General features: G+C 40.9%; 2 protein-coding genes across 4 annotated transcripts; both read left to right on the top strand.

The window, feature by feature from the left end:
* Nucleotides 1-1,343: 1,343 nt before the first annotated feature.
* On the top strand, nucleotides 1,344-6,337 carry snrnp27 (small nuclear ribonucleoprotein 27 (U4/U6.U5)). 2 transcript variants are annotated; one of them, XM_044196619.1, is made up of 7 exons: nucleotides 1,344-1,555; nucleotides 2,782-2,826; nucleotides 3,206-3,338; nucleotides 3,801-3,916; nucleotides 4,145-4,224; nucleotides 5,083-5,147; nucleotides 5,521-6,337. In XM_044196619.1, exons 1-7 carry the CDS (start codon nucleotides 1,519-1,521, stop codon nucleotides 5,573-5,575), a joined length of 531 nt encoding a protein of 176 aa, XP_044052554.1. In that variant the 5' UTR covers nucleotides 1,344-1,518; the 3' UTR covers nucleotides 5,576-6,337. The 2 variants fall into 2 exon arrangements, with proteins under 2 accessions (XP_044052554.1, XP_044052555.1); XM_044196620.1 differs by lacking the exon at nucleotides 2,782-2,826 and having other exon boundaries at nucleotides 1,353-1,555.
* Nucleotides 6,338-6,528: 191 nt separating this feature from the next.
* On the top strand, nucleotides 6,529-25,296 carry mxd1 (MAX dimerization protein 1). Of its 2 annotated transcripts, XM_044196615.1 has the most exons (6): nucleotides 6,550-7,986; nucleotides 8,631-8,730; nucleotides 15,546-15,575; nucleotides 19,949-20,063; nucleotides 20,437-20,596; nucleotides 21,733-25,296. In XM_044196615.1, the coding sequence occupies exons 1-6, from the start codon at nucleotides 7,920-7,922 to the stop codon at nucleotides 21,927-21,929; spliced, it is 669 nt and encodes a 222-aa protein (XP_044052550.1). In that variant the 5' UTR covers nucleotides 6,550-7,919; the 3' UTR covers nucleotides 21,930-25,296. The 2 variants fall into 2 exon arrangements, with proteins under 2 accessions (XP_044052551.1, XP_044052550.1); XM_044196616.1 differs by lacking the exon at nucleotides 15,546-15,575 and having other exon boundaries at nucleotides 6,529-7,986.
* The last annotated feature ends 1,359 nt before the right edge of the window (nucleotides 25,297-26,655 follow it).

Here is a 26,655-nt window from a genome sequence, read left to right as displayed (position 1 = left end):
ATTGATTGTGCTCTTCTGAATGCTGGTGTTTGTGTATCAGCCTATCAGCCTATTGACGTTATGACAGCAGGGACGAACATGGAAAAAGAAAGCGGGGAAAATATACTGGCTCGCAACAAAACACAAGCCGCTATAAATGCCACTATTACCCAAAAAAGGATAAAGCATAAAGTATTTGTTGCTTGCCAATGCAGTTTGAAACCCAGTAATAGAAGATACTGAAGGTACTAAACATTCCACTTTTCTCATTTTCTCTCAAATGTGTGTGCGCAAAATACCTCTTAACAGTTGTGATTATTTTCTGTTTTATCCAGTAGCTGTTGGCAAAATGCTGATGTGTGATGTTTGCTCATTGTTTTAATTTATTTTATATTAGAATGTATAAGTGAGTGTTGCAAGGTTACCATGTATCAGTCATTAAAGATCGTTTGATTTTAAACCAACTGCACATCTAGCTCATGTCTATCTTTATCTGCTTGATTATCTTGTGCTTCTTTCGCCTTTTGAACAAATGTTAAAGCAGCCTTGCAAAGTGAAAAGACTAGTCAGTGTTGGACAGTGTAATCCATTTTGTTTGTGTGAATCATTTTTGCTGACCAGGTACAGTTGCTTACACCTACATAAACCTTTTTTTAAAGTCCTTATTACTGCTATTAATTTAACAGCTAATACACAGTATTTGTTTAAATCCTATACAATATTAGTTTCTCTATTTACAAATAGGTTTTTTGAAAGTACTAACAACAGTCTGAGTAGACCTACTATCCATTATTATCTGGTGCTGGAGTATGGGATCAATCTTTTTCTTCTTCCTGAATTGTATATGTTAACTCTGTGTGCCATATCCCAAATCACAGTCCAGACCTATGGCTGGTGATGTTGCCAACCGCTGTAAAACAACCACAGACTGTATATAAAGATGGACGACGCGTCTCCACTTCCTCCCACTGTACAAAAATGAAGCCAAAATATCCCGGACACGGGCGCTGCCATCTTGCGCTGGTGACGTCATTTGGAGCCAGAGTCTGCGCAGTAGCGATCGGGATAGGAGCCGCGGTATCCAGGTCCCGCCCATACACCCGGCTGACTCAATCGCGAGCCGGCCTCAGCTGTCAATCATGACGTAACCCCCCCTTTTTTTATAGCATCAAATAACATTTAACATTGAGGGGGCGGGGTTTATGACCTATACTGCAGCCAGCCACCAGGGGGCGACCGAGATGTTCTGTCTTAATTTTTGGGGCGCTGTCATGTCGTCCATCTTTATATCATTGAAAACAACACAGACGAAGGCTCTCCTCCGGGTTGGCAGAGGGCGCTCTTCTGCAGTAAGGTCACCGGAAGCTCTATATCAACCGGAAGCGACAGCAGAAGAGTCTGCTTTCTGCTGCTTTGAAGTAGCAGCCATTACCGTTAAGGGTATACAAACAACCCACGACTTGTTCATATTTCTCACCACAAATTGTTTTTTGTTTAGTACCATTGATCTACGAGGGTGACGTTTGATCTTTTAGGGAAATGGGCCGGAGCAGGAGTCGAACTCCTCCAAGACGAGGTAAGAAACTAGGAGTAGCTAACTTAGCTAACGTAAACACTACGTATCTGTGATTGTCTGGCTTTATTAGCTCCGATATCGCTGTTTTCTCTTCTTTTACATTGGGTGAAAGCAAATATGCATATGAGAAAATGTTAATGAACTTACTTTCTTTCCTTAGCACTGACTTTACACCTTTTTAAAATGCGACTCATGTTTAACATTAATGTCACCTTTCTATAAGTGAACTCCACATGTTCCTCAATGTATTTTAGTTATTTACGTAACGTTAGCTTACTTATTCAACATGGTTATAATTAGATAACACGGGTTAAAAAGCAATGTGATATTGAATTGCTTTGTGTCGCAGTAACTGTTTTATGTGAGTATGTGGAGGCTAACAGAATGTTCTAGATATTAGACTTGAAAAGTATCTGTCAGCGATAGTCGATAGCTGGTTTTGTTGTTGGTGTTTTTAACTCTTAACTCTTAACTCTTTTTTTAAATTTGACATTCTGACGACGACCTGTTTTTATATATGTATATAATATTTTGATTTGTTTATTCCTATGAAATATGTGTGTGTGTGTGTGTGCGCATACGCCGGCGTGGGTATCAATAGGTTGTTCACGGTTCATTAGTAGTGGAGATGATTTGCTATGTATTATTGTTTCCTACCCTGGGGCTACAGATGGAAATTAGCTAGTAGCTAAATCTGGTACAAGACATCTTTTCTCATTTTTGAGATTAATGTATTTTGTACGTGGTCCCTGATAGATAGATAGATAGATAGATAGATAGATAGATTGAATAAACTAAACAAAAAAATTAAAGCCTGAAGAGCTTAACCTGCTGTTGTACCAAGACTCTGTATAGGCCAATATATGGTAAAATATCAGATACTGTTAACTGTTTCAATAAACCTTATTCGTGCATCCATGTTTGCCATTTGAGACAGTGACTGAGTAATATCATCTTATCTCAGGTCCGTCTGACTTCAAGTTAAATCCGATGACATTAAGTGTCACATTTGACAGTTTTCATATCAAAGAATTGCTATTCAGCATTTACAGCAACATTCTTGACACAACTTAGTTTTACAGAATACTAGTTGAACCGTACCTCTTGAAGCAGATTGTGTTCCTAACCAAATTATAAAGAGTTTTCGAAGGCACGTTGGTTGCGATCAGAGCCTTATCTTTCATGTAGAACAACAGTTGTATGCTAATGTGTTCTTGCATACTCAGTGGGACAAGTTTTACCTGAAGTGATTATGAAGTCGGAGATGAAAGGTAATGTATCGCTGTAGTATCTGTAATTATATCAAAAATAATAAATGTGTAACTGAACAATGTATTGGCATTATCAGAACATGTTTGTTCACTATCCAAATTCTGATGTCAGTCACCAAGCAATAACTGAGTTGCCTTGTGGCTATATATCTTTGTGAAAGAAAACTAAAAATAGGACTTGCATGATGCCAATGACATTTATACAGGTTGTATGAATGTCAGGTATAGCAACAAAATATGTTGCAGAGAAGTATTTTAAATCCTTAATGTAGAGAAGACATTCGGAGTTACAGTGTATGGAAGCCCATGTGCCCTGTTTTAAGTTCTCAGTTTCCAGTTTACTTGTGATGTCAATATCTTGTTTCCTTCTTTGCTGCAGAGAGAAGGCGTTCCCGCTCAAATTCACGGGAGCGTGAGCGAAGGCGAAGGGAAAGGGATCGCTCTCGTTCTCGAGATCGGGACCGAGACCGGCGCAGAAGTCGCTCGCGATCCCCTCACAGGAGGCGTTCAAGGTGAGGAAACACTTATTTTTTTCAGTTTTGCAACACTGAATAGTATTTCTCTTTGCCACCGTTTCTATTTTCAGTGGCCAGTCCTTTGTTTATTTTATTTTTTGCTTCTGGTGGGCCATTTAGATTTTGGCCCCTGCAAAAATGTAGGATACATGGTCAATTTTAGACGTTACGTATATTCACCATTATGTATAGTCACCAAATATCAGTGTCAATCTACAATTACCCAAGTCAACTGATCCCCAATATAGATAGTGCCTAGTGAATTGTGATAGAAAAGTATAGTCTTTTCAGTCTTTTGTTTGCAGTGCACTTATGGTACTCTTTGCCCTTTTTGAAAACAAGCATTTATCTGCAACCTAAACAGACCTGAACAATATTAATCACTTCAAGTTGCAGAAGTGTCTGCCCTCAGTAGTTGTGGTAACCTGTCCTGCAGCCATATTTGTTTTCTCTTTGCAGGTCTCCTCCTAGACGTCATCGCTCCTCCTCCCTCTCTCCTACGAGACAAAAAGACAGACGTGAAGATGACCGCAAAGAAGTTAAGGACAAACCAGCGAAGCCCATTCAGATCTCAGGTATTAGATGAATAATATGCATCTATTCTTGCTGTATATTCAGAAATGAATAAATTCAGCTTTTTCATGCAGTCCTCATTCTTGTTCTGTTTCAGTCGTATCATCTGGACACTGAAAGACGTTAATCCGAAGTCATTCTCAAGTGAAAAAATCAGCTTTTTCAGTGTTTATGACATTTCCAAATACAACATGTTTTTGCAAAAATTCAATACCATCATTTTTTGACAGCGGAAGACATGCAGGGCAAAACAGAAGAGGAAATTGAGATGATGAAACTGATGGGATTTGCTTCTTTTGACACCACCAAGGTAGGAGCACAACAGTGTCCTGTGTTGTGCAGCCACAAGGGGGTGCAATTCATTTCAAATAAAGTTCATTGCATTCTACAGAAGATAGGCATACTGTTGATTGCATTCATTTCGGTGTGCCTACTCGATGTACCAATTTATCGGCATTGTACTCTGAATTTCAACAAACACATGGTGAACGCCTACAGTGTCAGAGCAGCTGAGATTCACAGAGTAGATAGCTCCTGATTGTGTTGTGGTCATTATTAATCATGTATTTTTCCCTTTACCAGGCTTCTTTAAAGGTGTGATGAAGGCCATGCCTCTATTGCTATATTAATTATCTATTGACAAAGTGCTGAAAATTGTACAAATCTGAATTTAGAATAACTTACTGGACAACAAGCTAGTCATCCATGGCTAACTTCACACTTAACTTACATCATATACTGTATATGCAACTGCTTTACAGTAAAATCCTTCCAGTGGCTTCCCTTGTTTCATGCTTTTCATCAGTCTCAGCAGCTGGAAGTATTTCACTGGGAAGCCGCTGCAGGCATGTGATGTTGAAGGAAATGTTGAGTTAGCCACTGAGATGTAACTCCTTTGTTGATTGAAATATTGGACAAATTTCCAATTTCTTGGTACTGTTTTTTTCAGTGGATCAACAATGTACCTTTACTGTAGTTTAGAATTGATTTTTAAAGTTTTTCAAAGGCTTATCTTCCAAATTATCCTCACAAATTAGTTCTGTGAATAAAAGGAGCAAGTCAAGCACAGACTTGTACATTTTGTTAATTAGTAATATGTCACTATTGAACTTGATCTGTAATATGTGATGTTTTCTATGTGAGAGGCAATAACATTGTTTTCAAACAGGGGAAGAAAAGTGATGGATCAGCCAATGCACATGCTATCAATGTGTCCATGAAGAGAAAATACAGGTACGTCAACAACAACAAAAAACTACTGTTTCTAATTGCATAGAGCTGTTTGTTGATCGGGAAGCATCACAACAGTGCTGCACATAGCCACAGGCAATTTTTGGAAATGTTTCATGAGCCCTTGTTTTATTATATAGTGATCTTTTATTATTTGAACCCAAGTTGTTGGTCAGGTTGCTGAGTTAAAACGTCAACTTTTCAGTCCCCTCACAGTGAACGCGCTCAGTATCAACCACTGTTATTGTAGCCAATCACCTCTGCAGGTGTTTTATGCAGACATCCTGGCTCTCCTATTGGTGCTCGATGATGTAATCTGCAAGTGTTGCGAGGGTAACAGTGATGTAATGTTTTCTTTATATATTTATTTTTTTAGGCAGTACATGAACAGAAAAGGTGGATTCAACAGACCACTGGACTTCATCGCTTGAAAGTATCAACTCGTGATATCCAAGAAACTTACCTCCACTTACCTCCATTTTGGATGATATTGTGCTATTTCCTGTTTTGTTTGCTTCTATATATTCCTTTTTATGAGAGAACACATAAATGTAAATAATAGTGCTTGAAGTAAGCCCCAGTGAGTATTGATAGGAGACCTACTGTGGACACAGTGCATGGAGCTTCGTGTTGTTGAGGTGTATGTGGTTTTATTTTAAATAAAAGCATTTAAAAAAAATGTTTTTAAAGCCAATTTTGCCTCTTGCATCTGCCATGATGTGCAGGATCATGCGTAATTGTTAGTCTTGACATTTAAAGGTCCAGTGTGTAACATTTAGGAGGAGCTATTGGCAGAAATTGAATATTTAGAAGTATGTTTTCATTAGTGTATAATCACCTGCAAGTAAGAATCGTGTTTTCATTCCCTTAGAATGAGCCGTTTTTAGCTACATGGGGAGCGGGTCCCCTTCTATGGAGGCCGCCATATTGCACCACCATGTTTCTACAGTAGCCCAGAACGGATAAACCAAACACGTGCTCTAGTTAGGCTTTTTTGCGAGTTTCGCAACAACCGTAGTTTACACGCTTGGAACGGGAGGATCCGATCGGTATTCAAATGGTTGTAAACTGCAGTTTCAGCTAGATGCCACTAAATCCTACACACTGGACTGTCAATATTTGTAAATTGATGTATGTGATCATAGTATTACATAGTCCAGTCCAACTGATTTTTAAATATAACCTACCCTACACTCTTGGGTATGCGTTTTACTGCTTGCTTGTATGTTTTTCTGGTGTCACCAAATTTAACCTAATGGTTTTCTCTACAAGTGCATGCTATGGGCTGGTTTCTCATTCAAGGATTAAATTTAGTCCTAGACGAAGGACGTTTTTCAGCAGATAAACCTATTCCATGTTGTCGTTAGTGTACGTCCAGGTTTTATTTCCTGCGTTAAAATGGGCATCCATCTCATTGTGAAGCAGGCTTCAATAGCTATCATGTTTCAGAAAAGTGTGCGTGCGCCTGCGCGGATTTATGCTTTGTGATAGGAGAAACAAGGGACCAATAATAAGTGAGCATGTGAATCTGACCAATCTCTGAACAAGGAATAAGACAACACCACGGGAGCCAATCGTTGCCATACACCGCGAAACAGCATGGCAGAGAGGTGTGTCTTCTGTCAGAAGTGGGCATTGTCACTTTAGCTCGTGGGGATTGCGGCCAATAGCTAACAAGTTTATCAGAAAGCAACCAATCACGGGTGTTTAGTCCATTGTGGCTCGAAACAGTGTGCCTCAGCCAATGTGAATTAGAACCAAAATGGCTGAACCAGGCCCTCAGTGGCAGTCAGTGCCGACCCCTCTCGACGATTGAAGGCTTAAACGCCCAATAGGAGCTTGGCTTGTAATCTCCAGTACCCAATCATATCGCAGCACACAGAAGCTTTGTGGCGAACAGTAGTTAGCTGTCGTTCAGATCAACAAGCCACTATTTTGGAAGCAGTTTTAATAAATACTCACTGTTCTTCTGTTGAAGTCAGTCGCTATCTGCGTTTCCAGCGAGACGTGTCACGCGTGATCAGCGATAAACCAGCACAAAACTAGCCAGCCACCTAGCCCTGAACCGATAAGGTTGGATGACATCGGCGGTTGAACTTTAAGACAGCTAGGCTCGTTTTTCTATAAATTTCACATCAGGCAAGTCTGTGACAACTGAACAAGGCAACGTTCTTGTTTTTGATTGGCTGAATTTTTACAATATACAACCGAGCTAGCAAGAACTTTTCGTCGTTAATTTGGCAACTTGTCACTAGCGCTAACTTCGTTTTTTATTTTTTTGCCAAACAGAATATTCGGCTTATTTTTATATGTCAAGCAACCCTTCGTTTTGTTTTTGACAACAAGCCGCTTTTTTTTTTTTTCGAAGAGCTACCTAGAAAACCAACAGTAGACTATTCAGCAAACAGTTTGCTTAATAGAGAGGGCAAAGCAACCTTAGCTGTTGAAGAATTGTTAGCGTCAGCCTTGACTAGCCAGCTAACACTAACGTTAAACCCTTAACGTTACCTGAACCATTTTAACAGTCATTAAGGAAGATACTAGTTTGGCTTTTAAAACTGACTGGCGCTGTATTCACGACCTTTAACTTTTAAATAGCCCGTTTGATACACTGCAGGAGGAACTCTTTGACTTTACCTCTCGCCTTTTAAAATAATAAGTGACAGAACAGCAACCGGATTGTTAGAAGCAGAGCCAGTGGTAGGACCTGAAGCAGGTTGTGTACAGCCACGCAATCCCAATCGGATTGTTATATTATCAGTGTTATTGTTGAAAATGGCGGCGATCGGACTGGTGCAGATGTTGATCGAAGCAGCCGAGTACCTTGATCGCAGGGAACGAGGTAAAGTGTAATTGTATTGTTTTCTATGATCTGTTATATTTCTGAAAAATTACAGTGACACCCCTCTGCTCCAACTCACGTTAATTTATGCACCTGTCATTTTAAAGCGGTCCTGTTGATTTCCTTTTATTTTTTACATGAAGTAATCGGGCCATTCATTAAATACAGAAACGTTATCGGATTTTGAACAACAATACAGCAGAATGCATCGCCTATCCAAAATAGGTGCTAATCAGTATTCAGTCATTTTTGGGATATACTGCAAATGTGCAAACACACACGTGTATTTGCCTTTCTGATGAAAGATTGAATGCATATGTGGCAAATGCAGTCAGATGTGCAGGGAGACATTGTTTTTATGGAGGCCCCTCCTTTCCCTCTGTTGTGGTTTGCTTGTGGGGTTTATGCCAGTTCAAGATGACATCATTGTCCAGGCTGAGGGGAGAAAATACTGTAAAAAGATACTGCATGAAATCCATTCATTGCATGCCTGCACGTCAACACAGTACATTGCTATTGAATTCCAAAAGGCTCAAGATCAAATGTGGCACATTTTGCAGTCTTTGGCTTCTTTTCACTGTGGCTATATTTTGCATTGCCAGATATCTGGACATGTGACCACTATGTTGTTTATTTGCTTGCAGAAGCTGAACACGGCTATGCCTCCATGCCACCCTTCATCAGCAGCCGAGAGAGGGAAAGCTTGAAAAGAAAAAGCAAAAGCAAGAAAAACACAAGTAGCAGGTAAAGGTCATTGTAGTCCTTGTGGCCAGAAAATACATTTTTCTGTAATTTTTCAGCTCTGCAACAAGGCGCTCATAATATTCCCACTTCAAGTGTGCCCCCACTGAGGGCAGCAGGATTAATCCATTGTTCCCTGGATTGTTTATTTGTTTTTTACAAATCACACTTATAATTTGCCGTTTGTGGTGACAGAATCACATTTAACATCATTTTGTTTTGCATTTTTCTGTGGAGCCGCACTTAGAAATACATATTTCAAACCAGAGTAATATGAAATTCAACTCCCCACCCACTGAAAAGGAGGGGAGGATTGAAAGAGTTTAAAGATGGCAGCCTAATCATTATTGAGAGAAATATATATTTGTGTATAATCATGAATGAATTTGAAAGTTGGTAACACCAATATTTGGTGGTGTTCTGAGTGAACCTGATAAATCCCTAACCATTTGTTCTTGAGAAAATATGACCTAAAGAGTGTGCTTTTATATGTTCTCCACCCAAAGTCAGAGGCCGTATAGCATAAAAAGCATAACGGGTAATCTGTCAACAATATGCTGTAGATATGTATAGTCCATTTATGTATTTGGAGAGCACAGGTAACTGTTTTTTTTAGACGGATACTGCTGACATCAATAAGTTATGTGTGGCAGATAGTCACTGACGTGCACACCATTGTTATGTAGAGGTTTTAGTTTTTTCCTGTCAAGTCAATATCACAGTGTGGAAATGTTGACACCTGTCAATCCTCATTCTCTCTATGCCTAATGGCTAATTTGTGCCTGACACTACAGAAAAGGTTCTCTGATATTACAGACTGTGACTGCATGTGTATGTGAGTCTATTGGGTTAAGGCCATGTTTTGACTCCCCCATGTCTTCTTTTAAGTGTGTGACTGACAGCAGCAAACATCAGTCTGGCTTAAAGCGACTGGCCTCTCGGTAAGGCAAACTGGGTCAAGTCAAGGTGACTGCAGAAGACATTTCAGTGAGGGTGGCGTGTCTTGATAGCTCCAGTCGCCTCAATGGAAACTACTGCATACACATGAGCTGCATTTCCACCAAAAGTACCCAGAACCTTTATCTCCAGGAACTACTTTTCAAGGAACTAAAGTTCATTCTGCCCATTGTTGTGTGCATTTCCACTGCAGTCTAAAGATCCCTGAAGATTAGGCAAGTTACACCCATTAGGTTACACCCATCACACAGCTGCATAACTCTATTGTTTGAACATATAAAACACATGACCTGCAATTCAGCATAAGGACCTTTGCTTATTTTAACCTAATGCACTCTCACCTATTTTAAATACTGAGCTTACCGGTGTATAATGACTGGTGAAATTGACAGCCACTACTTCCTCAGAGCGTTTGTAAATATTAGAATGTGGTAACACAAGCATAAGAATTATGTGTCTTTTTACATATACAATAGTGTATATACTTGTTTACAGATACAAGAAAAAACACTATACACACATTTAGTTCCACAACTATTTATTCATCTGCAGAAATATCTGTGTGCAAAATACAGTTTGTGTGCTTCAGCTGGAGGCATGGGACGATGGCTGCTGTTGGTCGGAGGAGTAAACACACTAGTCTCTGCAGCCTGCAGTTCATTTTATCTGTCCGTTTCATCTGAAAAACACGTCGTATGTGACTTACCTTCAACCGACTGGTCATCTGTTTCCGTGTCTTCCACCATGGCTTCCAACAGCGCAGTAGCTGAGCCGCTGCGCAAGAGAAGGCCGGCCTATGAACCAGCAACACATTGATCCAGATGGTCAAACCACTTGCTGCTCCGCTGGTCGGAGCTCGACCAATCAGAAATGTTCAGTGCAGCAAGCCCCACCCCGAAAGTTCCTGTACTTTTGGAAAGTATTACCCCACGAGCAGTGACCTTTTGGGGGGTGAAATAATGTCCCCGGAACTTAATTTAGACCCTGGTCCCTGCGGTGGAAACGCTCAGAGTTCCTCCAAAGGTTGCGAGTCCCTGGGGAAAGTTCCTGCGGTCGAAACACAACTATAGTTTACATTCAGAGTCTGTAACCGGAATTCCATAAATCAATCATATCGGAACAGATTTGTGTTGCATCCACTCCCCACAGATCAATGTGTGCTCCGTGGTTAGATGCAGGGTGATATGTCCATTCTGTATTTGTGTAGTGCGCTAGGGCCTGTACAGGATGTACACTGATAAGGCAATTGTGAAATTTTGCTCATTGTGCATTGATTGTTCTGGTGGAGAGGATGAAATAACTCCAGGATCAAAGGCAGCACTGGTGGAACCATATTGTATATGACCTAAAAGATTTCATGGAGTATGATACACATATGAACATGAAAAGCTCTGAATGGAAACACCAGAAAAAAAACACCTAATTAGTGCAAAAAAACAAACAAACAAAAAAAGAGTTTTATGCTTGGCTGGGGTGGAAAAGTTGGCATGCCAATGTAGGGAAGATGTGGCAAAGGCTGATGAAAATAGATTAATTTTTTTTAGATAAACAGTGACATTGGGGGACCTGCTTCTTCAGCAGACACAACAATAGCATATTGCTGCCACCCACCGTTGCGTGCCTCCTCTTCATCAGAGAGATATAAAAGTAAACGATAAAAAGGGCGACTGACAATAACACTGCCCAGTGTGTAGAGAGAGGCAATTGATTAGAATATACAATAAATGCCACATTAGGCGGGAAGCAGCAATGAAATGCCATGATGTAGCAGAGGTACAGAAGAGTAGACTGGCAGCCAGGTCATATAATCAATTGTCAATTGTAGACTTGGGTTGAACCCATCAGGTATGTCGGCCATTACACTAGTCCACATCCAGTTATCATCCACCGTCCGTTGGGAGAAATGTCTTCCTCTGCCAATCTGATGTGTTGAAGTGAGCATGCAGAACACATGAAGTGAAGCATGTAAATAGGTTTATATCTATATAGGCCTGTTAAAGTGTGTAACCCAGTGTATATCCAGCTTTAATAGCTGTGGATCTAAAGTTATAAGACTGCCAAACACCTACACCGACATTTCAGTATGCTACACGATGTATAAGCACCCTTCTGATATTGAAACATAGCTCTGTTTGCAGAATTTACATTTCAGTGTCTCAGACCATCAAAATCCTTGAACTTGTCTGCATGTCTTTGTGTAGATTTGATAAGCAAAAACTGAGCCTCATAATAACCTGCCTTCACCTCATCGATCAGACCAGGAAGACATTTTACACATGCAGAAAATACTGCTCTGTAAAAGGAACTTGACGTTTTAAAAATGTGGTTTAGCCAGGATTTTGGCTGTTGGGCTTTCCACCCTTGTCATTAATGGTGATAAATTTGTAAAGACTGGCCACTATGTCCATCGCCTCCATGCTCTAAAGGCGTAGGTATTCTTCAAACAAACGAACACCTCTGATTAAGAATCACAGCACTATTTGCACCTTCTACATCTCGGTGTGTTGACTGCAACTAACAATTATTTCCATTATCGGTTTATCAGTTGATTATTTTTTCTGTTTGTCGTTTAGTGAATAGCGTCCATCACAAGTTCCCAGAGTCCGAGGTGACGTCTTCAAATGTCTTATTTTGTCTGACCAACAGTCCAAAACCCAATTAAATAAACAACAATATAAAAAAGCAGCAAATCCTCCACATTGGAGAAGCTGCAACCAGAGCAGGTTTGGCATTTTGTCTTGACAAATGACCTAAACGATTATAAGATTATCACAGTTGTTGCCGACTCATTTCCTGTCAATCGAATAGTTTAGTCTGCTAATCGTTTCAGCTCTTGTCGACTGTCAAAATTAGATTTAAGAAATTTAGAATAATTACCTGCATTTACCTCATTATTATACTTGATAAACAGGAAGATGTTTTTCATTCATTGTGTATATACATATGTTTGCAGAAAATACCGGCCTTTCGAAAGGAACATGGTGTTCAAATACTTGGTTTGGCCTGTTAGCCAGGATTGTGTCTGTCCATTGGGCTTTGTCAATGACAGTGACAAGTTTGTTGTGTTCTTCCATTGCCATCGTGCACTAAAAGAGGCAGGATGTGGAGTGCTGTAAGAACAAACATACATGCTTCCAGCTCAGAACATGTCATAACATGCTTAGGTGGCACTATTTTTAGAAATGAGTAGTGAAGAAAATGTGAGACCAGCTTTGTATGTCAAGTAGACTACTAGCTGCTGCAGGTTTGTCGTCGTTTCCAGTCATAATTTAGCTCACCAGCATTTACTTTTACCATTTATTGTTAAAAACAAGGTTATGTTGATTTCTGCCAGAGAAGAGTGGATCATTAATTGATCAGGTGTGATCAGTTTTTTTTTTTTTTTTTTTTTTATTTGTTGCTGTTGACTTGGTGAAATATAGGGCAGGCAACCATGTATGTATTTGAAGTTATTCAACCCGTTATGTACAAGCCCCTGCAGTTTCTGTTGTTTCTCCGTGGCGTGGATGTGTGAGCGGTGGGGGAGGGGAGTCACCATGTTTCTGGCATGTATGTGCGCATGTGTGTCAGTAGTAGTGACTCCCCCCTCCCTCTCCCCCTCTTCTCTCCCTCCACACCTCTTCTCACTCTTGGCAGGCAGTGGAGAGCACCAGCTCTTCCATTACATAGATGGAGAGTCCTCCCCCACCCTACACACACACACACACACACCTTCATAGCACTATGGAAAGCATACAATGATCTCGCCATCCTTGTTGAGCAAGCAAATGGAGTCTTTCCATGCTCACCATTCTGTTTTGTGGTTGTTCAGGCTAATGTGGCCGACTTGGGTGAGGCTACAGGAAGGCTTCACAAGTGAAGATTCGGCTTAATGGTTAATGTAGAAGAATCTTGCTGTAGACCGAGCCGAAGGAAAGGTGCACTGGTGAATCATCTTGCTACAATTCAGTGATCCAGTATAGTCTGGCTCATAAACTCTCTATCAAGGACCCCCAAAGCGATAATAGCCCATGGACCCCATGTTGTAAGACTTGTCCAGGAATCAGTATGGGAAGACTGAAGGCTGAATTGAAGGTCTACACTGTATGTGGAGTTATAAGACTGTAACTTATTATTAGAATAGTCGTTCATTTTCTTGACATTGCCCTGACAGTCAGTACTAACCGATTTATCCATCCCATCACTGTCATTTTCAGTTGAAGCGGACACTGCGATAGTAGCTGCCAAGACCAGTTAGCTTAACATTTTTCACAATAATTGAAGAAATGTGCCGATTTAAGAGTTGTTACTTCTGTAAGTTGACTTACAAGGATTCAGAGGTCTGGGACCAGGCTAACTTGGAACCCTCTCCAAAGGAAATTTGGGTGTCATACAACTGGGCACCATTCCCGTCGTTAATATTAACTTTGTACTCACCGAGTTAATCGCTAAAATCTGGGAATGCGGTGACATTGCTTAAAAGAAGTTGGACAGGGCAAGAAATATGAGCGTGAACTTCTTGTTCTGTTATAAAGGTAGTTTGTCAGTTGAACTAATGAAAGTGGCACCTGGATCTCAACATTCAGCAGTCACCTTGATACATAGATGGGGGAGGTATTTCCTTTTCTGCAGAGAATAGGTTAGATGGAGCTTCAGAACATAGCGATTATGTAATATTATAGTAGCGATTCAGTTAATCACCAAGTGGGATGTAGTCAGTGTGGTCCCAGGGCATATTTGGTAGACCAGGGATCCAATTTAATGTGCTTATATGGAATTAGAGCAAACCATACATGATTCCACAATGCTCACAATAAAAAATCTCATTACTACTCAGTATTACATGTGGCATGGTGTGTTAGGTGGAGGGCTAGAGGGTGATGGGACTAGGGCAGGAGGTGGGAGGTGTCCCAGAGCCTGAAATCTAGACGGAATTAGAGGGATCATTTCCCTGCTAGAACTGTTATGTCACCAGCGGCTGTCTGCCCTGCGCAGGAATGCACACTGACTGGACGGGGCCAAGTGAGATAGAGAACACCCAAAGCTGAGACACACACAAGCATTACACCCGTTGCTGCTCAGCGGTTGTGACTGAGGATAGTGGATGATAGAATTTCTAAGCTTAATCTTGAAAGTAAGTTGTCAAACATGGAGGTGAATCAAGGTGTGTGTGTGTGGGGTCCTCTGAGCATCTTGGCCATGGCATGGTGACAGTTGCGAGTCTAGCAAAGCTGACGGCGCAGAGGGTATTTTGGGATCTGGGTTGGGGGGGGATCAGGAGGTCAGGTGGAGGTAGATGAGAGTTCCTTCTGCCACTTCACCCCGTTTCTGCACCCTCTGTGTGTGTGTGTGTGTGTGTGTCATGTCTGTTCTCTCTCTCTCTCTCTCCCTCTCTTTGTGTGTGTGTCGCTTTAACACTGCAATGCAGGTGACATGCTGTCCACTAGCACACCTCCATCTCTCAGTTTACCTTTGGCACTGTCTTTCCCCACCCCTACTTCTCTCAGTACAACATGCAGAGTGGATAAACGGGCAATATGAAGGGGCATTGTCCCGTCGACTCCTGCTTTCTGTTTCTAGTTACTGTTACTATGTTTACCCCGGGCCTCCTCATCATGTACCTGAGTGTGGTCCTTAAAAAGCACAAGTTTCGTCCGTAGAACAATCCTCTGGCATCAGAATACCCAGCCTGTTCTTATTTCCTCGAATCTCATTTTGTCAGCCGTTCTGACTGCTCAGAAACTCCCACGCAGTCTTGTCTCTCTCTCTCACTCCCCTGCAGTAAGGTCTTGGACTGCATTGATGGCACACAGAGAGGAAACCTGTTTAATCAGTGGCTCTGTTATTATGTGTGGTCTCTCATATGTGTTTTATCTCCACAGGTCTACGCACAATGAAATGGAAAAGAACAGGTATGTACAAATGTCTTTGTGCATATTTGTTGCTGTTCCATGTCACCATGTAAAGTGTCAAGTAAAGTATGGGTTGTCGATGGAAAATATTAGATTAAGAATCACTAAAGTATGGAGGATGATTTTACCCAAAATTAAAATGAAAAGGGAAGATGGTGAATAAATTATTATTTTAGTACCCAAAGGTAATCAGGCCATAATGAAATGTTAAAAAGGAAATTGGATATTTAAATGGCAAATTCATATTGTAAAATGCTAATTTGAAAATAAAGCTTAAATTTTAAATCCTGACAGGGAAATTAGAAAAGTTTAAATGTAAATGCTTAAATACAAAAGCATGTGTTACTGAAAAGTAAAATTAATTATTAAGAAGTTTTCTTTTTTTTCTCTCATTTTCCTCCCTCCCTTTTGCATTTGCCTTTTTTTTTTATTTCAATTTGGCTTTTTTTGTATGTAATTTTTCAGGAATTAATTTTGGGATTTTAAATTACACTTTTCATTCTCAAATTGCTGTTTCACAATATCACTTAGTTATTTCAAATATCCAATTTGTTTTTTCAGTGTCCTATATAAAAATAGATTATTTGTCACTCTCTTTTAATTTTCTGTTTTCCCTTTGGTCCAGACTGAAATAACTCTTGAAATTCGGTACACACACTCATGGTCCCCAGAGGATGAATTGAAATCACTTTGGCAATCACCTGACTTTTCCTCTAGCACCACCATCAGGTCAACATTTTAATTTGTTTTATGACCTAAGGACATTCCCATCAGCCTCAGCTGTACTTTGTGTTTATTGCTTATTAACTAAGTTGATGAACATGGTAAACATTAAACCTGCTTAACTTCAGCATGGTAGCGTTGACCTTGTGAACATGTTAGCGTGTAGATGTTAGCATTTAGCTCAAAGCACCGCTGTGCCAAAGTGCAGCCTCACAGAGCAGAGCTAGCATGGCTGTAGACTCTTACTCCGGCTATTAAACACCCTATTAATACTTTTACGATAATATATTTTGGCTAAGATAATGCCACAGTTGTAATACCAGGCTGTGACTTGGTTGTAATGAACCCAAACAAAAATCAACCTGCTGCTATTTTTCAGTAGTTTCTCAGGCAGACATTTTAGGCAGGAATATGAATCTTTTTTCTTTTGTCCCTGTTACTCAAAAATCCTGCCTTTTGTAAGTTGATCCAAACCAGCAGCTCAACGGACAGCCTGAATAATATATGGCACTGAGGCCTGTGCCGGGGATTTAGCCCTCTGCATGTGTGTGCATGAGCGTGTGTGTGGAGATACCTTATACCCAGCAGTAAGTCAGAATTATGACCACAGCACAGTTGTATTACACTTGAGACATTCAACCCCTTTAGCTAGTTTCTCTCACCAGTAGCTTGATGATAGAAAGCATTATAGGCAGATAGTAAATTACTCATGGCGACCCACTGCTAGCAAAGCCAAAGGAGAGGAATGCAACAAGACCATACCCCCCCTCCAGCAATACTGGCTCAGTGAAATCTCCATACACACATTCAAAGTCCTATTTTGAACTCCCCTCCCCTGTGTGTGTGTGTGTGTGTGTGTGTGTGTGTGTGTGTGTGTGTGTGTGTGTGTGTGTGTGTGTTTTCATGTTCTTATATCCCGGTGGGGAATTTAACCTGAATGCCCACTAACCCATGTGGACTTGTGTCACCGTTGGGACAAAAATTGAGGTCCCCATGGGTAGAGACTGCTTTTTGAGGGTTAAGACTTGGTTATAGGGTACAGGTTACAGTTAAGTTTGGGTTAAGGTGGTTAGGCATTTATTTGTGATGGTCAAGGTTAGGGTAATGTGCTAGGGAAAGCATTATATCTATGACCGTCCCCCACGGCGATAGTGAAACAAACGCGTGTGTGTCTGTGCATGTTTACATCCATGTAACATGACTCCAGCCACCACCACGCCTTTTTTACATGCAAGTTCCTCCCAGCTGTAGTCACGGACAGTTACTGTTGGGGGGTCAGAGGGCGAGAGTGAGGACAGTGGGGTGAGTTCCTGCTGGTCAGGCAATGTGCATCACGCTGACCTAGTTGTAGTTTTGGGTTGCAAGGGACGACTCAGTTTGACTGCTTTTATGCAACAGATTTGACTTGCACATTCACCTCGTTTTGGATCAAACAAACGGGTGCACTCTGTTGACACACTGCCAGCATAACCTGTTGCTGAAAAGCGCCGTGTGTTACAGCCACGCCCGTAGTGTTTTCCTCCCACTCGGACACCATGTGACCTGTGCTGTTTTTATGAGTCTGCTGCTCATCAGTGTTGTTTAACAAACATTCGCTAGCCCTGCTGATGCCTTATTGTGTCAGAACAACACAGGCAAGGGCATTTCCATGTTATGTAATGGCAATCTGCATGCCCTTTGGACTGAGTCAGATGAGAAACAGGCACTTGATTTCAGCCGCTGACTACTGCTTTATATGTGCGTATGTGGGATTCACTTGCACTGTGTGTGTGTGTGTGTGTGTGTGTTTAAAAGGGCAAGGGGTGAGAATATATTTGTGTACGTCCTCTGCCCACATTCAAATCAGTCTTATCCCGTCAATATGTCCGTTTTGAATAAAGTCTCCCGGCAGTGACGCTCACATCAGGTTTACCTGCAGCGGACAATAAATGAACAGCTCATCCAGCCAGCCCTCAGCTGCTGAAATAACATTTTTACACTCACTCTCAGGAAGAGTCTGACGTACACACGCCCACTCATTCAGGCGCATACAGACACGTACACACTCTGCCGAGGCTGGAGCTGGAGGTGTGTGTTGTGTAACAGCGGGGTCAAGTGGTCACAAACACCCACCAGACCTTAGCAACTGCCAAGGCTGTCAGCTTAGAGCGTTTGTGACCGGTGGGGTGGTGGTTGTAGGACAGGTGACATTAATGATGAGTTCAGATCTGAACATATGTCACAGATGATGTTTGGATTGCAGCACATTTCTGTTTTCTTCTTGTCGAGGGAGGATTTGTACACTGTTGCGCAATGAAATATCCAGTGTAGCAACAGTGTGCAATAATGTTACAATGCTGAAGAAACGTACACAGGAGAGTCTCATCACCTCATATAGAACCTTACATCTGCACTGCTTTTACTCACTACCTCTTAATATGAGTGAGTCAGTCAAAAAGCAGAGGGATTGATGTGTTATGATGGGTGGGGAACTTTGAATATTTCTTTGGTACAGCCAAAAAAGTGTCTGTAGCTTTAAGTATTGAAACTGTCAAATATTAAAGATAGCATTGAGTGCATACTCTGATACACACTTTACTTATTCTTTAATCAGACCATTTTTGATTAAAATTATAATTTTCTCAATTTTAGACTGTATTTTATTTAGACACAGTTCTTGTAAGGCTGCTTGTATATCGACAACATTTAACAGTTTAGAGGTTTGGCATCTATTGTATAACAAGACTTTTGTATAACAAGAGTTTTAGGTGGTGCTTTGAGCTAAATGCTAACATCTGAGCAACATTTGAGCTAAATGCTAACATCAGCATGCTAACATACTCACAATGACAGTGTTCACCGTGTTCACCAACTTAGTGTTAGTATGCTAACATTTGTTTTTTAGCACTAAACACAAAGTACATCTGAGGGTCATGGGAACGTCATTAGTTTTGTAGGGATTTGGTCATAAACCAAAGTATTGGACAAACTTAGATTTTGACCTGATGATGGTGCTAGATGAGAAGTTAAGGAATCACCTAATTTCATGACAATCCATGCAGTGGTTGTTGAGATATTTCAATCAGGACCAGAGTGGTGGACCAACTGACCGACAGACCGGCATTTCTATCCTTAGAGCTAAGCCACTAGCATGGCTAAAAAACATGTTTAATTTGGTATCAGTCCCGACACTGGTATCTTATTGGAACTAGTATAGAAAAATTTAGATGATTCGCAGCCATAATAATAAGTAAGCTACCTAAGGCTGTATGCAGCCTTTCATCAATTAAAAACCACATTAGTCATTAAAAAAAATCTTAATTCAAGATCCACTTAGTAGCTTTTTACATAAGCTCTCAAATGCATCTCATGATCTTCATCCGCAGATGGAGTTGTCATGAGACAGCTCAGTTGTCATCCATACTAAGGTCACCTGATACAACTGATCAAACTCCCTCCACTGATGAAGACCATGAGAAGGCCCCAGAAAAAGTTTAGAAGTGTACCTTGAGTGATTTTATTTATTTTTTGTTTGCATTTATTTCTAAGGCCAAGAACGAACCTTCACGCTTAACAAATCACATGCTTGTTTTTGTGTGTGTGTCTGATGTGAAAAAAGCTAATGATGTTTGACAGTTTCTGTCTCTTCGTTTGTTCTCTTCTGTCTTCAGACGGGCACATCTACGGCTGTGTTTAGAGCGCTTGAAATCCCTCGTTCCCTTAGGACCAGATGCTAACAGGCACACCACGCTCAGCCTGCTGATGAAGGCCAAAGCTCATATCAAGGTGTGTGTGTGTGTGTGTGTGTGTGTGTGTGTATATATATATATATATATATATATATATATATATATATATATATATATATATATATATATATATATATATATATATATATATATATATATATATATATATATATATATATATATATATATATAAACAAATAAATGTGTGTGTGTGTTTGGTACTCACCTAATCATTGTGAAGAGGGCAATTTGTTGAGCGCTGTAGTGGGTAAGTGTTAGCAGTGTGTGATTGAGTGACTAAAATGTCTTAGATAAGCCACTGAGGGGACACACACACACACACACACAGAGAGCAACATTTTTCACAACTTCTCCTTAAGTGATGTGTTTTTTCTCTTCCCACCCCGCAGAGGTTGGAAGAGAGCGATAGGAGAGCTCAGCACACCGTGGAGCAGCTACAGCGGGAGCAGAGACACCTGAGGAGGCGTCTGGAGCAGCTGGGGGTGGAGAGGACCCGCATGGACAGTACCGGCTCCACTCCGTCCTCTGACAAGTCCGACTCTGACCAAGGTGAGCCTTCACACAGGTACACAGACATGATACACTCACTGCTCTCCATGAAACAGTTCATGGAGCAGGTGAGAACAATAAACGTTTCTACTCCCATAAATGATGTATTAACTCTCTGCACCAACAAATAATATGTTACTGTGGTCGTTTGTGTCTTTTCAGTGGATTGGATGTTTTTATTTATTTAATTTTCAGATATTGTAAGTGATATCATCCTGTGGTGAGAAGCTCAAAGAACCCCAGAGCCATGTATCTTGAGGTTAACAGCTGTCTTACCACAAATCAAAATATGCAAAATAATAATGAAAAAGCCATGGGGGGGAACTGTTTTGCCAAACATTCAAAACAAGAAGGATTAATTATAGTGCTCTGGAGCCAGCTACCTTCTTTTTAGAGAAAAGATTGCTGAATATGTGCAATAAAGTTTATGATTTTGAGTTTCTATTAAACAAAAGAATTTAATCTCTTTCTATTTACTAACTTATTTATACATTTTGACATTTAACTCCTCCATATCTAGTCAAACTAATAATAAATCAATGTAATTTGCAGTGAATTGATGTTAAGAATGCAAAGGAATTACAAATATTGTTATCAGGGTTTGAGAAATAATTTAGAATAAGTCAGGCAGCCTCTGATACCTTCATCACAATCATGTGTCGTAGGACTCTAAGCCTGCTTGGATCTAACTCATCAAAAACTAAATCACTAAACAAAATGATCCACTGTAGTGTACAATATGGCCATCAAAGTTGAGCATTACTGTAATGTATGTATAAACAGTGACATTTAGAATACTATTAAGGTATTATCATATTCCCCCAAGTATTTCATGCATGGGGAAAAACAACTGCTGAAGGTGCGAAGCATACAGTATCATGTACACATACATACAGATTTAAGATATGCATGTAGCAGCTGCCTTCTGTTGCTGACTGTACAGGATCTTGGTGTCCGCAGTTCCCCAGTGCAGGTGTTAGATCAAATGAGTGAAGAGATCGTACCCTGTCTTGTTTACTCAGGAAATCTTAAAGTAGTAATATGAGCTTTTGAGCAACCTTCAGGAAAAACTTGAATAGATAAATTATAGTATTGATCATTAGCCATATCACACTGTTGTCTTTGTGTTCCAACAGAGGACCTGGACGTGGATGTGGAGGGGACGGACTACCTGCTGGGTGACCTGGAATGGAGCACCAGCAGTGTGAGCGACTCAGGGGATGAGCGGGGCAGCCTGCGCAGCAGCTGTAGCGACGAGGGCTACTCCAGTGCCAGCCTGCAGCGCCTGCAGGACACTCAGGAGACGGCCAAGCAGCTGGGCTGCAGCCTATAGACAGCACTGGTCACTGACCCAACTCCGCCTCCTGCCCCCACCCAATCCCATCACAAGATTGTCTCACCACTCCCAGGTCCCGCTCAGACCTCACCCCCTTTCCTCCCTCCTTCCCGACCAGGACTGGCCTGATCGGGAAGGAGGAGGACTGGTCTGAGGCCTCTCCTCCAGACAGGCCTCTGCGGACTTCCTGTCCACACGGTGACTTCCATTCAGACTGCAACACCTCTGAGACAGCCGCCCACATCCAGCACATCATCAGCGGTCAGTTTTTAGGGTGTCACCTGCTCTGCACCAGTCAAACGAGGATTTTAAAGACACTCCACCCCTCCGTCCGTCAGAAACGCAACTTTCAGCCAGAGAATGTTACCACACAATATCCCACTGCCTCTTTTTCTATGCCTCAAGAGCCATGGGAAGCACTTATGAGATTTCACCTTTACTTCACACATATTTAGACACACATACACACCCCTCCATCGCTCCTAGTTGTCCAGTGAGACAGAGTCCTCTCAAAGGTGTGACACTGACTGATGTGGGGCTTTTTTCTGCCCTGCTCACCAGTCAACCATCTGTGCATGGTGTTTTGCACTTGAAATTGCTTTTGTAGACAAAGATGCTGTCTCTTAAAAACTTAAAGGCACCCACTCCAGCTGATGCAGTAATGTTGTCAGATGAAGTGAGTGCTTGAAAACAATGCCAATTGTCTGCCTGTACTGTACAGCGCAGCAGAGTTTGTGGACACTAAACTAGATGGTGTGTGGTGTTTAACCGTTGGGGTCCGACAGCAATACGTCCCTTAGTACTCAAGCTTTGGCAGGCAATCTCATAACTACCCTGTAATTTTCTGTCCACACCTGCCATTCAGAGGAAAAAGTAACACAAAAACAAAACAAATCGCGCAGCATGAGATTGTGAAGGGGCCGGGGGATATGGGATGGTTTTGGGGATGGGTTTGATGTTTTCTCCCTCTCTCTGATGACTGTGGCGTTTTTACAGCATCCTTTTATGATAATGTGTGTATGTCACGTCTGAGCCTGGCGACGACATGGGTCACTAGCAGGTTTGGAAACTTTAAACACCAGCCACCAGGCCAAATGCTGGTATATTTTGGCAGGTGCTGGTACATTTTTGTACACTACTTCTTCACTGCCTCGTTCACCAGGTATTAATAGGAAGGAAAGAGCCTATCTACTGAGAGCAGTCGAGAGACTGGAGCACATTCCAATATGTAGAGAGGACAGGCAGGTGAGATTGAGAGCATTATTTTTTGTGAGTGGATGTTCCTGCCAATTATTTATGAAGTGAGAGTTCAGTTTGAGATGAGCCGAGTCACCCTGAAACAGAAGGACTGGCTTTAACTTTTCAGTGGGAACCCACTGAGAAAGGCCTGAGTCTTTCTCTGTGTTCACATATGAAAAGCACCAAAATCTTAAAACCACAGATTTTCTCTCCTTTGCCTTGCCTTCATAGCTATTTATTGTTTCTGCAAAAATGTACACCTTTTAATGTAAATAGCTTACAGAAAGATCTTTATATCTATCAGCAAATGTATTTATTAGATATACTAAATATATAGATAAATATATAAATATATTTAATTAGTCATAGCCTATGTTCTTCTTGTGAGGTTTATTGAGAGTTTCCTATGTGTAGTTTGTTTGCACAGCCTAGTCAATCCATAGAATATTTAGAAATGTTTCTTGTGCCTCGAGGCTTTTGTGTCTGTTCTGAATTTGACACGGTGCTCCTAGAGAATAAAATGTTTTCTTTGTGGTTGATCATAATTTCTAGCTGTTTTAGAAGCCACGTTGCCCTTTAACGGGGGAATAAAAGGACAAAAAAATCTAAATAATTGATAAAAATGTGATTTTAAAAAGTATAAAAGTGAGAGGAGCTTGTGGCTGGGTTTAGTGGTGGTGATGATTCCTCTGGCAAAGCTGTGTTGCCTGTTCGCCCATCTCCGTGCCTAGGAACCTCAAACAAAATGGCTGCTCACGCCTGGTGAGATTTTAGCCCTTTGCTTTTGGTTCAGAATCATCACGGACAGGGAGAGAGGATTGCAGCTTTTTGAATGTCGATGTCTTCAACCCTGCAGAGTAGCAGCACAGTGCCAAAGGAAACCTCCCTGCTCCTGCATCCACCACATGCAAATCTCAGTTAAAGCATGAAGATGAATCAGAAAAATAGATATAGGATTGTTTAGTCTTTGAGTGTGGAATGCTGCTTTTTATTTGTCAAATTGAAACCTTTTCAAACGGAGAGGAACTGTGTAGCCGCATTATAAGGGGGACTAATGTATGTAGGGGGAAAGGTATTGAAAATTAGGTGCGAGTGGGCAGGTGTATTCACTGAAATGTCTGTTGGTGCGTGCATGTGTATACAGTGCGTGTGTGTGTGTGTATTCTGTCACTGTCTTCAGAGAGAATTTTTTTGGGGTGGTAGAGGGTGGGTGGTTTAAAAAAAAAATTGTAAGGCTATGTTTCTGTTCATTTGTTTACTAGTAAAATGCAAAAAAAAAGTCCACTTGACAAAGACTTGATATATTAACCTAAGCATTAATGTCTGTCTATGGGAGTCTCCTGTTCCCTCCTTTTTTCCATCCATGGCCTATTGTCTGTCTTTCGCCAATCTGCGCGAGTGCGTGTGTGCGTGTGTGCGTGACTCCCTCCTCCACATGTGGCGTTAGCATCCGTGGTGCAGGGGTGTGTGGTGGGGCAGTGTATGTGTCAATGATCACATGCAACTATTGCTCCTCAACCCCCTTACTCCCCTCTAAAAAGATCCTGGTGCTCTCAGCATCTGCCTTAAGAAGCAGGTGTGGAATCTCTCAAAGAACAAGACTACAGTCAGACCAGTTGTTTAAGCTACAGGGGAAACTCCTGTTTGTGTGTATACACAGCTCATCACATTTTGTCCCTGCATACAAAATGGCTAATAATGCCTTAAAACAGACACAAATGTACTACCTAACTGAAGTATATGATATGTATGAGTGTATATGATACATCGACATGTATCACAAAGGCCATTCCTATTCATTGTGACGGTCTCAGGCGTGGTGCTTTCATGCATTACATTACACAACACATACACAAACACGCAGACACACCCCGTCATAGCTTCATGAGCATCGTCGTCGCCTGCCGCCTTTCTCCTCAGAAAGGTCAAATGTTAGTTTGTTGAACAATAACTTTAAAGGAGGGCGTTTTGTGCACTTACTTTTTAAGAATTGGAGAATTTGGACACTGTCTTCTAAAGAAATCACTTTAAATGTGGGGAAAAACACCTTTGAAAATGAATTGTGGAGCAGCAATTTATATTTGCCATTGATATTAAAGGAATAAAACCCTTGTTTACCTACCTATTATCTTGTCACTGTCTTTATGTGTGGTTCAAGACACAAAAGCCTGTACAGTAATTATATTCTAAGAACAAATGAAGGCTTTAACCGAGGAACCCAACCCACCAGTTTCTCATACAATGAATAATCTTTATGAAGAGGCTGAATAGACAGTAATGAGGAGGTTTTTGCACAGCAGATGAAAGCGAGCCTCCGCGGGGGCTTGATTCTCGCCAGCCATCCAGTGTGTTTAGGAGTAATCTGGCCAAATCCCCGGTTTGTATGATCACAGCCATCTGACTGCTGCTGCTCAACAACCAACACACACAAAGTGTGGAGAAGGAGAAGAAGGAGGGGGCTGAGCATCTTGAAAAGCATCCCGCATCCCTTCTAGAGCTCTCTCATTTAGTGTAGAATTGATCAACAGGACTCTGGTTGTGTATTGCAGTGGGTCCCAACCTAAGGGTCAGGGCCCACAAAGGGGTTACACAATAAATCTTAGGGGTTGTGAGACAAAAAAAAATAAAGAATTAAAAAATATAGATTTTCCAGATGTTCCTCTTTTCTTGTGAATTACAGGATAATATTTTACTGTCTGGGTTGCTCCAGCTATTTGTAGCTAAATCCATTAAATCTATTACAAAGTTTGTGTCCTCTGTTCCTAGTTAACAACTAGCTATTTTCAAACTACATATAGGTAGCTATTATCTAAAACTTAAGATTTGTCTTTGTTAGTAAAGACTTAAGTAATGTGTAGATCAGTTGCTAGGAAACATCTGTAGCATCGTCCAATAAAAGCAATCAACCATGTATACAGGAAGTCACAGTGGCATCAATAGCTGTAGCTTAACTTCCAAAAGTTTAAAGTTTTAGGGGGACAAACAATATTAAACTGAACTAGTAATAAAGTAAGAAATAATGTATGTGTGTTTCAGAGTTAGGAGTATTCATGCAGTTTATAATGAGCGGTAATTTCCTGATCATGCTAACCTAGCTAACATTATATGGTCACTGTCTGGCACATTACAGGCAAACTGTTTTGTGATTTGAGGTATGTTGTGTTATTTTTGTGAAATGTGATTATTAAAATTTTTAATTATCTTTTTAATTATTAAAAAGCATTATAGTCAAGTGTGATGTCAGATGTGTCGACCATGTTCCATATCTTTTAGTCTTAAAACGTTACTCTGAATATAAATCAGAAATTAGCAAGCTAACGTTAAATTAATCAGTTAATTCAGTTAGCTGCGCAACACTTGGGAGTTACTGTGTAAATACTTAGTAACAACAAATCTCTGCATAAGAACTAGTTAGAAGTTTTAATAACTAGGCTAAGTCTGAACTTCTGAACAGCTGGTGCGACAGGCCCTAGGCCTTGAAAAA

The sequence above is a fragment of the Siniperca chuatsi genome, linkage group LG5 (assembly GCF_020085105.1).
Source record: "Siniperca chuatsi isolate FFG_IHB_CAS linkage group LG5, ASM2008510v1, whole genome shotgun sequence".
In the NCBI taxonomy this organism is placed as follows: Eukaryota; Metazoa; Chordata; class Actinopteri; order Centrarchiformes; family Sinipercidae; genus Siniperca; species Siniperca chuatsi.
Note: the sequence above shows the minus strand (reverse complement) of the source record. Positions and strands in the feature narration are given on the sequence as shown.

Bases quoted from the DNA above. Each gene is read 5' to 3' on its own strand.
- snrnp27 (XM_044196619.1), top strand. From the start codon at position 1,519: ATGGGCCGGAGCAGGAGTCGAACTCCTCCAAGACGAG. The intron at 3,917-4,144 runs GTATTAGATGAA...ATTTTTTGACAG, and splicing joins GAAGCCCATTCAGATCTCAG to CGGAAGACATGCAGGGCAAA. The intron at 5,148-5,520 runs GTACGTCAACAA...TTATTTTTTTAG, and splicing joins TCCATGAAGAGAAAATACAG to GCAGTACATGAACAGAAAAG.
- mxd1 (XM_044196615.1), top strand. From the start codon at position 7,920: ATGGCGGCGATCGGACTGGTGCAGATGTTGATCGAAGCAGCCGAGTAC. The intron at 8,731-15,545 runs GTAAAGGTCATT...TTATCTCCACAG, and splicing joins AAGAAAAACACAAGTAGCAG to GTCTACGCACAATGAAATGG. The intron at 20,597-21,732 runs GTGAGCCTTCAC...GTGTTCCAACAG, and splicing joins CAAGTCCGACTCTGACCAAG to AGGACCTGGACGTGGATGTG.